Below are 13,143 nucleotides of genomic sequence, written 5' to 3'. Positions count from 1 at the left end.
CTTCCCTCTCGAATACATCATTTCCCTCTCGGATACATCATTTCATTTCCCTCTCTGATACATTCTTCCCCTCTCTAATACATTCCTTCCTTATGTATCCGGATGTCTTATCCCTTCTCTGATACATTCTTCCCCTCTCGAATACATCTGTCCCCTATGTATCCAAAAGTCTAGTGATGTATCCAGAATTCGTGTATTAGATTGTGACATACACATGATAACGTGGAAATTAAAGTTAGAGAAACCAACACGAAGTCACGTTTACATGTCTTGGTCCATCAACTCCAATAACTATTAATTATGACTTATAATAGAATATTCTCTTTTCCTATCTGTTTTTACTTACTATATTTAGACTATTAATGTAGAGTCACCTCAATATTCCTTGTACGTAATTCCAAACCCAAACTGCCTTTAATTTCTCTGCATTTGCATGTCAAGTGGCCTCTATAGACTTTTATCAATGTATGGTTTTTTCTTTGTTAAAGAAAAAAAGAAAGTCAGAATTGATTTTAAAAAGGATAAAAAGAGTCGCGGAAAATGCAACGCAATTGAGCTAGAGTATGTCACACATTATTCTTAAATGTCATTTGTTACGTTATTTTATCATAAGTTATGTTTTAGGATCTAAATACACCCCTTTCGTTATACTTTGATCCAAATATACCCCTCTAATTATGGGTGTATAAGACCGAACCGAAAACCGACCAAACTGCAAATCGAGTCAAACCGGAAAAAAACTCGACTAGTGGTTTGGTTTGACTTGGTTTGGTATTGGGAAAAAAACCTCGACTATATTTGGGTTGGTTTGGTTTCAACTAAAAAAAACCAACCCGAGATCAAACCAACCCGACATTATATATATAATTTTAAAATTTTATTTTATACGTAAAAATATTTACTATTTAATTTTTAAATATTTCTTATATTTTTCATAGTTTTTATCTTTTAATATATTATTTCATGTTGAAAGTTAGAATTTTTAGCGGTCCAATAAAGATTTTAGTCCATAGATGTTGGTAATTATAATAAAGTTTAAATCAAAATCAAATTAAAATTAATGCAAAAAGGAAATCAATTCAACACTAAGAATGACAATAATATTGAATGTTTGTTCTTTAGTTTTACATAGGTTTAGACAATTAAATTACATCATCTAATTTTAATTTCCTTTAATATTTAGTCATGTAACTAATACTTATTAAACTTATTTTAGCATGATTTAGTACCTTTAAATTATGATCATTGTCATTATTACTTATTAATTTGCAATATTTGTTTTACGCGACTTCATTATTATCTTTTTGTTGGATATTTTAATTTCATTAATCATATCATATTTTGTGTTATTTTCTTAAGAAAACACCTTAGATAGTTGTATTTTGGTAGGACTAAAGAAATATTTGAAATACTAGTAAATTATATGTTTGTATTCACTTTACCGAAAAAACTCGAAAAAATCCAAAAAACCCGAAAATCTGAAAAAAAAAACCCGAGGTTGAAAAACCCTAGTTTTATTGGTTTGGTTTGGTTTAGAAATTCAAAAATCCGATACAAATGGTTTGGTTTGATATTTGAAAATCCCGAACCAACCCGGCCATGTACATCCCTACGGCTCTGATTCTACTTTAACACAAATTTACCCTTAATTTTAACGAAAAACACATGACAAGCTTAAAATCAAATAACGCACCCCGAATTTCAAATACTTAATTCTTTTAGAAACTCATTCCCTCCGCTTTGAATCTTTTCTTTGCATCTTCTTCTTAAAAGAAGTTAATAATTTGTCATATGCGAAAACTGAGATGGTTTTTCTTTCTTTCTTTCGAATTGAGGTATTTTTCTTTAAAATGTATTTTTTTTAATCATGCTTAACCTCTTCTAAAAGTGTCAATATTAATGAAAGAAAATACACTATTGAGATATCTTCTAAAAAATTTCATCATTCGAAAATCGATTACTCCCTACGTTTATTAATTTTTCTGTACTTTTATAATAGTAAGAAGATGTGGGTACAATAATTAATTTTATAGAAACAAATTTGAAGATTTTTAATTTGTGAGGGAAAAATGCAGCACAACGATGTTGCCTGATATGCATATTTTATTATTTCTAGTATAAGAAATTTAAAAATAGAATAATGAATGGAAAAATGAAAATAAGAGCTCAAAACGGAGGGAATGAGTTACACAAGTTGGTAGGGTTTTACCCTGATTTTCTTACCTTATTTGAAGTTTATTTTTTTCCTTAAAGAAAAGTCAAAGTATTACCATAAATGCTTGAACTTTTTCTGAAAGGAAAATATAATTTTCTTATATTTGGTTTATTCTTTCCTTAGAGAAATGTTTGGAGATCTATAAATTGAAGATCCCTATTCTCATAGCATAACACAATAGAATCCACAATATAGTCGTTTAGTGAGTTTTGTTTATGGAGAGATTTAATCTCTCAACAATTTTAATCTTTTTTCTTTATATTAGTTTTCATATAATAATATTAGTTTTTAGTATAAGTTTTTGTCATCTAATTTATCAATCATATTATTTGCAATTGTAAGCTTCCGCATGACGCCCTAATCACCCATCATAACCTAACACAAGTGAGTTTCTAAGCAAATTGAGAGTAGATAGTTCGATTATGAGTTTGTCACATGCTTTCCCGTCAAAATTAAGGGCATATTTACACCAAAGTATAATGAGAGGGGTATATTTGGACCCAAAATATAATATAAGGGTATACTTGGACCGAAAGTAATACGAAGGGTATATTTGGACCGAAAGTAATACGAAGGGTATATTTAAACTATTTCCTTTACTATAGAGGTATAATTGACCCTTTGCCGTTTAATTATTATAGACAATCAATTCATAGAAAATGATCTCTATATAGGGGTGTACAAAATCGAACCGAAAACCGAACCAAACCGCAAATCGAGTCAAACCGAGAAAAAAAACCCGACTAGTGGTTGGTTTGACTTGGTTTGGTATTGAAAAAAAAAACCCAACTATATTTGGGTTGGTTTGGTTTTGCCCTGATTTTCTTACCTTATTTGAAGTTTATTTTTTTCCTTAAGAAAAGTCAAAGTATTACCATAAATGCTTGAACTTTTTCTGAAAGGAAAATATAATTTTCTTATATTTGGTTTATTCTTTCCTTAGAGGAAATGTTTGGAGATCTATAAATTGAAGATCCCTATTCTCATAGCATAACACAATAGAATCCACAATATAGTCGTTTAGTGAGTTTTGTTTATGGAGAGATTTAATCTCTCAACAATTTTAATACTTTTTCTTTATATTAGTTTTCATATAATAATATTAGTTTTTAGTATAAGTTTTTGTCATCTAATTTATCAATCATATTATTTGCAATTGTACGCTTCCGCATGACGCCCTAATCACCCTTCATTACCTAACACAAGTGAGTTTCTAAGCAAATTGAGAGTAGATAGTTTGATTATGAGTTTGTCACATGCTTTCCCGTCAAAATTAAGGGCATATTTACACCAAAGTATAATGAGAGGGGTATATTTGGACCCAAAATATAATATAAGGGTATACTTGGACCGAAAGTAATACGAAGGGTATATTTGGACCGAAAGTAATACGAAGGGTATATTTAAACTATTTCCTTTACTATAGAGGTATATTTGACCCTTTGCCATTTAATTATTATAGACAATCAATTCATAGAAAATGATCTCTATATAGGGGTGTACAAAATTGAACTGAAAACCGAACCAAACCTCAAATCGAGTCAAACCGAGAAAAAAAACCCGACTAGTGGTTGGTTTGACTTGGTTTGGTATTGAAAAAAAAAAACCCAACTATATTTGGGTTGGTTTGGTTTTAACAAAAAAAAAACAACCAGAGACCAAACCAACCCGACATTATATATATAATTTTAAAATTTTATTTTATACATAAAAATATTTACTTTGATATAATTTTTAATTTCTTATACTTTTTCATAGTTTTTATGTTTTAATATATTATTTCAAGTTTGAAACTTAGAATTCTGAATGGTTCAATAAAAATTATAGTTCACAGATGTTGGTATTTATAATAAAGCTTAAATCAAAATCAAATTAATACTAATGCAAAAATAAAATCGATTCAAGACTAAGAATGACAATAATGTTGAATATTTGTTCTTTGATTTTACATTGGTTTAGACAATTCAAATACATAATCTAATTTTAATTTCCTTTAATATTAGTCATGTAACTAATACTTATTAAACTTATTTTAGCATGATTTAGTACTTTTAAATTATGATCATTTTCATTATGATTTGTTAATTTGCAATATTTATTTTACGAGATTTCATTATTATTATTTTTTTGTTGGATATTTTAGTGTCATTACTCATCATATTTTGTGTTATTTTCTTAAGAAACACCTTAGATAGTTATATTTTGGTAGGACTAAAGAAGTATTTGAAGTACAAGTAAATTATATATTTGTATGAATACTTTACCGGAAAAACACCAAAAAATCCGAAAATTCAAAAAATCCAAAAAAATCCGAAAAAACCGAGGTTGAAAAACCTGAGTTTTATTGGTTTGGTTTGGTTTATAGATTTAAAAATCCAACACAAATGGTTTGATTTGATATTTGAAAATCCCGAACCAACCCGATCATGTACATCCCTATCTCTATATAAATAGTGAGATCATCAATTTTCTCAAAAACACAACACATACATACAAGAAATTATCTTTTATTTTTCATTCTTTCAAGTTATCTTCATTATTTGTGCAAGATTCTTGACTTAGCCCATATGTCTTGTTCGGAGATATATCTTCAAATTATCGATATCGATCGTTGGAAATAAGGGTTATCTTAAGAGATAAGTTTCAAAAACACACCTAAATTATACCTCTTTTTTGAGTTTTATACCTAAACTATTGAGAGTGTGAGTTTCATACCTAAACTATCACTTATTAGTTGAGAAACGCACCTCTCTCTTTTATACCACTCTCATCATGGTGTGTCTAATACACTCTCTCTTTTATTTTAAAAAATTGTCACATCACACTCCACATGAACAAAACATTTCACTTTGATAAAAATTAAATAAATTATTAGTATTAGTTAAAATTAAAGATTAAATTCATTATCCCAAAAAAATAATATTTTTTTATAAAATAAAAAAGTAAAATATTTTTCTTACCCCACTCCAACACTTATATATATATATATATATATATATATATATATCAAAAATATTTGTTACTTGCGCCGCAAGACTTTTTTAAAATAAAATTTTTATTTATGTTATATACGGCACACAAGTAGAAAAAAATTCCTAAAAATATATGTACATATATAACACAAAACAAGAAAAATGTAAAATAAATAAATAAATTAGGAGTGGAGGGTTAAATAGGATAGGATATAATTTATTTATTTTTAAAATAAAATAATATATACTTTTTTGGGGAATGAGTGGGTGGTTTTTTTTTTTTTTTTTTGGGGGGGGGGGGGAATGAAGTAAAAAATATTTAATAAAATAATTTTTTTTTAAAGGACGGGGGGCTGTCGGGGGGGATGGGAGGGGGGTACGGGGAGGAGGTGGTGGAACGGGGTAAGAAAATAATTTAAAATTTTATTTTTTTAAAAAAAATATTTTTTTGGGGGATAGTAATACTTTAATTTTTAATTTGTAATTAATATTAATAGTTTATTGTTTAATTTTTGTCAAGGTGAAATATTTTATCCTTGTGGAATGTCATGTGTCAAGGTTTTTTCAAATAAAAGAGAGTGCATTACACACACCACTGAGGTGTGTTTCTCAAACTAAAAAGTGATAGTTTAGATGTGAAACTCACACTCTCAACAGTTTAGGTATGAAACTAAAAAAAAAGAAAATAGTTTAAGTGTATTTTTGACACTTATCTCGTTATCCTAATAATCTCTTGTTAGTTTTGTTATATCTATGATTTATCCTCTCAACCATTAACACTGAATTTATCGAATTTAAACCGGGACTTTATCTCTTATCCTTTAGACTTTGCATATGCATTCAACTATAACCTTTTGAGGGGTAAACAGTTTGGCGCCCATCGTGGAATTTAGGATAATTGTTTGAATTGTGTTTCTATCTTACTAATATGATTCTAATCAAACTTTAGTTACTATATATGCAACTGACACGACTAATCGAACTTAATGGTTGATACTGAAAACATTGACCAGATTTACGCCTATAACACCGATCACTTGAACAATTTTATAGACAATATGATCAATTTAAATGTTACAGGGTCAAGTCACAAACAAACAAAGATTTTAATCTTACTTCACTCAAAACGATAGCTCTAATATGAGAATTTCTCAAAGAATAATATCTCCTAAATCTAAACAAATTAAGATTTATTTTGGATCTCAAATATCAGTGTAAAATATATCTAATGTCATTTTCTATTAAGCTTTTACTTTTTGCTTTATTTGCTAGATTAATATATAGTTGACTATCAAAACAAAAGTTCCTAGCAAGACCTTCATAGCAAAAGTTCAATATATATTGAAATGTTGGAGTATTAATTAGCTAGATAGGTTCCTATAGCAAGACCTTCATAAAATGTGGATAGTCATCTCACCTAATAATCTAAAATTGATTATATTCATATTAATCTTTCTTTAATTAAATTGTTGTATTAACATCATATCATATACATTGGACGTAAGATTCATACGTTTTCTTGACGTATAGTTTAATTTGTACCAATCAACACGGCTTTAATTATTGGACTTAGTGCTAATTTACTTTGTCATATTTATGTTGGCTCTTTCTACTTCATGTATGAACAACTACCGAGTTATGTCCGACGATGTGATTTACAAATTATTATTTTCTTCTTTTATTTTTATTTGTTTATACTAAATTTTACATATTTTTAAAAGAAAAATGATTGATATGATAAAGTATAATTACTATAATACTCATATTAATTAATTTTAAAAAATGATTTGGAGAATAAATAACTAATGCTAAGTACCCCACCACGGAAAATTTATGCTATAAAACATAATTTTCCGACTTATTTCTTATCTAACCAGCTCACTAGGAAAATGCATAGTGAGAAACAAATTTTCATTGAATTAAATAGTGGAAACTTTCTAATTTTTTTGTATGAAAACATTACTATTTTTTCACTCTACCGATTCAATCAGAATATTTGTGGAAACTTTCACGCCGAATACTTCTAGTGAAAAAATTCAATAGAAAAATAGTCATATTTTAATACTGACATTGGAAAAAAGTAACTATCTTTTCTTAATATGTTAAAGGTACTTATAAGTAAAAATAAAAATTTATTTTTGAAATATCTAATGGACAAGCAAAACTAAATCGGAGGAAAGTAATACGACCCTTAGGAATGTGCTTCATGCCATGTAAATTTCTTCTCAATTTCCATTAAAAAATTATGTATTTTTTCCATCTAGCCAGCTTGTATAAATAGGGCATTATAATTACAATATTTTCAAGCTACTCTAGCTGAAGAAATCAATCTCTAATATATATTTTGCTAATTGGTAGGTTACGTATATTAATTAGCTTAACAAAAACTTATTTCCTAGTTGCTTATAACTTTATAGTTTTAGTATTTTGCAAATATATACTTATGAAAGTTTGTAATTTTTCTTTATTTTATTTGCTGATTTGCATATGCGTCTCCACGTGTTACTTGATTAGCTCATTAAAATTTTCATAATAAATTATGTCCAATTTTACCATATACTCTGAGGTACTAAATTATATTACTCTCATCGTTTCATTTTATATGTCACGATTAATTTTTGGTTAATCTGTTAAGAAACATATTTTTATATTTAAAAATAATTTAATTTTAAATTTATCATTTTATTATTAATAGCATGATATCCACCAAAATCTCATGGTATGTCAAAAATATACAAATTTAAAAAATCTTCTTACTTTTTTGGTTGTGCATGGTAAATTTCGAAACATATTTTATAAAATTCAAATTTTGAATCTATCTCTAAATATCATCCGGTGAGATTTGCTAATTAAGCTATTGCTTATTTTACAATATATTTGTTGTTCTTGGAAAAATTCTTTCGAACTGAGTCTAACCTAAGAAGTAGTGAGGGCATGCAACAAATCTGATTGTATATATCTTTACTATTTTTTAAAGAAAAATATTATATTTTATTATGATTAGCACTTAAATTGTTCAGATTTCTTTACCTAATTATGTTTTCTTTCTTTAGTTTGAAAAGATCAGAATTAATGGATTCTTTTGAAGAAGCATCAATTGACATAAAAATGGAGATATTTGAGGCAATTGAAGATAATTATGGAGGAGTTATTGTGAACATGAAGAAAGAGGAGCCTATGGATTTTCTTAAATTTCATACTATGCTCAAGGCTTCCATTTCTTATTGGAGGCTAAAGGTATTTATGTATAATACATATACTTGATATTTACTCGATCGTAATATTTGAGTTTAAGTTATATGTATCATATAGAAAATATATTTATATATATTAAGATCACTCAAAAGGTAATTGCAGATAAATTTAACCTAGAATCAATGATAAATGATATTATATGGACTTTTAATTATCACTTAAGAGGATGAGTGAATCTCAACAAATATTTAAATCACAAACGCTTGCAACTTAAGAACTAACGCTAATAACATGAAGTTAAAGTAAGCATGACATGATTAAGTGTTCAATATGACATCAAACTCGCTCAATTGAACTTCCTAATACATAATAAGTAGATAGAATAACCTGCTATAACAAATTAAATTATACAACCGACCGGTCATTGAAAACAAAAATCTCACTAATTTTAATTTCTTTTTGTTATTTTTCCTTTGATTTTGATGGTCAGGGAAAGAAGGGTGTTTGGATTAAGTTACCTATAGAACTTGCTCATCTTGTTAATGCAGCAGTAAAGGTAAATATATTCATGAAAATATTATTCCACTAATAATTAATTATTAACATTAGATTATTTAAAATTCATATAAATATGTGTTTAATTAATTAAAAAATAATATGATAAATTAAATCAATGCAGGAGGGATTTTGGTATCATCATGCTGAGGCAACATATTTGATGCTTGTTTATTGGATTCCTCATGAAATTCCTCATACTTTTCCTGCTAATGCTTCTCATCGTATTGGTATTGGTGCTTTCGTCCTCAACCAAGACGGACAGGTTCGTTAAAATTTTAAATATGATATAATTTGACTTGACACGAAGTTTAAGAAAAAAATATTATTTTTTAAAAATTTATGATTTCGAACATGCTAAAGATATTAAGGTCTTTAAATATGTTATACGATTATACAAATTTATTATTTAAGGTACATTAAGAAGTACTTTCAAATTTAATTAAAAATATGACATTGGCAGGTACTGGTAGTTAAAGAAAAATCTGGAAAAATTACTGGGACTTGGAAGCTTCCTACTGGTGTTGTTGATGAGGTTTAACAAATTTATATTTTCCCCTTTTTTGTTAATTTATTTTATTATTAATTGTTATGACATTGGCATGTGTTCATATTTTTTTTATAGTATTAACATTTTTTCCGAGTCATTTCCATTCATAGATATATTAACGGAACAGGAAATTTTATTAGCTCAATTGATTGATTATTTGAATTTTAAATTGTAAATTCTCATCCGCTCGACTCTAAGTGGAACTTTCATAATGAGAATCAGAATTTAGGGACAAAGAAAACAATTTAGGTGAATAAACTTTTTAAATGAAATTTGTCAATACATTAAGTTTCGAAGAATTAACTTGTGCATTTTAAAATTTATATATATATTTCTATTAAAATAAAAACGACAAAATCATTTTGGACCATTTCTATTTTCATACACAAAATGTACCAAAGTCTGATTAGCTCGATTTGACGAAAAAAACATGTCAATGATATACACGGCTAAAAATATAGAAATTGTTATTGACAAATTTTATTGCTAAACAGTAAAATTCGTCTATGATTCTACTTAGTATTCTAATATGTTATTAAAAAAGTTATTAGTGATTTAGCGATGAAGTTCGTAGCAAATTAATTAATTTTTTTTTAACGGATTCTACCAATTGTAGGGGGAGGATATATGTAATGCAGCCGTTAGAGAAGTGAAAGAAGAGACTGGAGTAAGTATATATAAACTACTAAATTCTTCGATATGAAAATTTAATATATATTTTTTTTGAAAAAAAATAAAAATATAGTGCTAGAAAACTAATTTAGAACCTTTTTTTATTTTTATTTTTTTATAGATTGAGACGGAATTTGTTGAACTCCTTGCCTTTAGGTATGAATTTCCATCCATTTTCAATCATTTGAAAGTATAGTATAATTTATATTTGATAAAATGTCAATATAAGTTAATTAAAATACCTTATTTATATGCAGACAAAGTCACAAATCATTCTTTGGAAAATCTGATTTGTTCTTCATATGCATGCTGAAACCACTTAATTTCACTATCAAAAAGCAAGATGCTGAGATTGAGGAAGCTAAGGTATATATATTTACTCACTCTGGTTCAATTTATATGTCATATTTTTCTTTTAGTTGGTTTCAAAAAATGTAACTTTTCATATATTTAGTACTTTCTTTGTCCTAATTTAAGTATTTTTTGTTTAGCTGAACACGAAGTTTAATAAATAAAAGGAGATAATTGAATCTTGTTGTCTTGAATTAAAGATATATATTGTATATAGGTTTTTAAATCTTGTGGTCTTAAACTTGTCATGCAAGATGTTGGATAAGGAAAATTTACTAAATATGGAAAGAGAGATACTCTTTTTTAGACAAACCAAAATAATAATAATAAGACATTTAAATTGCGTGAAGTTAATAATAATTGTTAATTACGTATTCTAATATCTCATCTGGTATATGTTTAAGACTATAAATTTAAAGTGCATTTTAATACATTACACACATGCTTAATATCAAATCACAAGATTCAAAAGTCTCTTTACTATTTCAAAGTCTGTATCTATTTAAATTAAGACACGTAAAATGAAATAGAGAAAATAGCTTGTTTCCAAGAACAATAACTTTTCTTTACCCCTATTTTTTAAAATCATTGTAGTGGATGCCAATGGAAGAATATGCAAGTCCATCAAAGGTGAACCAAAGTGAACTCTCTAAAATGATAGCCAATATATGTGTTGCCAAGAAAGAGGAACAGTACAATGGCTTCTCTGCTCTTCTTACTACTACTGGACATTCTGCCAAGAACTGCTATTTATACTCTAATAACATATAGTATATGATACTCATAAGAATTAAAATTATATTTTATGCATATGTTTGCAATAAGAATAATGTTTGTAATAAGATTTTTCCATTTGGAAGAATTAAATTGTAGACTAAGATTCTAGTTTGAATATCATATATAATGTTTTGGCAATATATAAGCCATATTGATAATTGGTACTTGGATATGTTTGAAGTAATTGATGTATGTTTTCCACTTTGTTTCCTTTGTTTTTGTTTAGATAATTCAATGTAATGTTTTTGCAATCACTAGCACTTTGCTACATGATCTACTTGTTATGTGCAGTATATGAAGTACTGTTTACTACATTATCTTGTTTGTATAAAAAAAATACTACTTAATTACTATCGTGAAATTTTCAAATAAGTTACGTACATCATCAAAATCACTCAGCTAGAGACAAATATAAGATTTAGAGTAACTGACTTCATAATATTTTGGTCTATAGTATACTAGTATTTGTGCCCGCACGTTGCGCAGTTAGTTTATAATGTAATTGTAAACACTAATTTAATGACACTATCAAAATTCGACCTACTATAAAATGATATTGTAAAATTTACATTGGAGATTGTTAGCATTTAACACCTTAACAAGTTAAAATAGAATAGTTATGAAAATAAATCAATATATAAGTTTAGTTCATTGTCTCAATTTAATGACCATAATTTTTAGTATTATTTAACTTATTTATTTTTAAAATTATTCAAAGTCATAAATAACTCTCACAATTTTTATTATATTCTTGTTAGCATAATAAAGATATAAGAAAATTTAATCGTTATATTAAAATAAGATGTAATTAAAAAGTCCTACTATTATGATAATGTCAAGCATACAACTAAGAAGTTTTAATTTTTCTAAAAATTGTATATCAATTATATGATATTTTAGTATCATATTTTGCCAAAAAAATGTTGTGGACTTTGTTGCTCACACTTTAAGCCTTTTAACCACTATCATCGTGATAAATAATCAAAAAGAGTCATAGTATGACAAATACTTGTCTCCCATCTCTTTCATATAAATTATGAAGAATACTTACCTATGGCTTTTCTAGAATTTCTTACATAAGAAATGAATTTGGTTAACGTTAATGATTGACAGTGAGGAAAAAGTTATAGAAAGTGGGAGTACTTTTTTCGTGGTTTGTAAGTTTTATTCTTTTCTTTTATAATTTTTAAATTGAAAATAAAAAACTGTTTTTGAGTAAATTTAGGAATGTGCAAATGCGGGAGTGAGGTTGATTAGAGTATCCTTTATTATAGGAATTCAAAAGGTAATTTAACCGTGAGTTGTTTTTTCTTTTTAAATTTGTAAATTGCATTTTTTTTCTTCGGATTTTCAATTAATTTTTATTATTATATATTCTATTTTTTGTGTTGGTGTGGTCTTTTATGTTCGTAATTTATAATATTAAATTAATTTGGTAATTACAAATTTTATAATTGGTTTTGGTTATTTAATATATATTTTTATATATATATTTTCCTTTTTCTTTTATTTTTTTTATAAAAAAATGTGCTTATCCCATGAATAAATTTTTCATGCGAAATGTATGTAAAGTCTGATATAATAAATTGGGGTGTTTAAATCTGTCGATTTAAATTTAAATAGCAATTAGTAAATATATTTATTCTTAAAAGAAAGCACATGACATATTTTAGTTGGTTACTATTTTTTTATCTATTGAAAGGAAATATATAAACAATAGAAGTTTCTATAATAAAACCTTACGTAAAGTTTTTTAACACTTCAAGGAAGAACATGGCAACAAAATTTTTTAACATTTTTTGTTTATATTATGGAAATGTTTATATTTGTATAATATTTTATTTAGAATTCATGTT

General features: G+C 26.7%; 1 protein-coding gene across 1 annotated transcript; it reads left to right on the top strand.

Moving 5' to 3' along the window:
* Positions 1-7,526: 7,526 nt before the first annotated feature.
* LOC125812642 (nudix hydrolase 2-like) lies at positions 7,527-11,281 on the top strand. Its single transcript, XM_049492135.1, has 9 exons — positions 7,527-7,541; positions 8,250-8,424; positions 8,873-8,938; positions 9,062-9,202; positions 9,401-9,472; positions 10,104-10,154; positions 10,281-10,315; positions 10,417-10,525; positions 11,105-11,281. The coding sequence occupies exons 2-9, from the start codon at positions 8,260-8,262 to the stop codon at positions 11,279-11,281; spliced, it is 816 nt and encodes a 271-aa protein (XP_049348092.1). The 5' UTR covers positions 7,527-7,541; positions 8,250-8,259.
* The last annotated feature ends 1,862 nt before the right edge of the window (positions 11,282-13,143 follow it).

Source organism: Solanum verrucosum, unplaced genomic scaffold (genome assembly GCF_900185275.1).
Source record: "Solanum verrucosum unplaced genomic scaffold, falcon-dt-bn FXZP01000275.1, whole genome shotgun sequence".
Taxonomy (NCBI): domain Eukaryota; kingdom Viridiplantae; phylum Streptophyta; class Magnoliopsida; order Solanales; family Solanaceae; genus Solanum; species Solanum verrucosum.
This window is presented reverse-complemented; position numbering and strand designations above follow the sequence as displayed.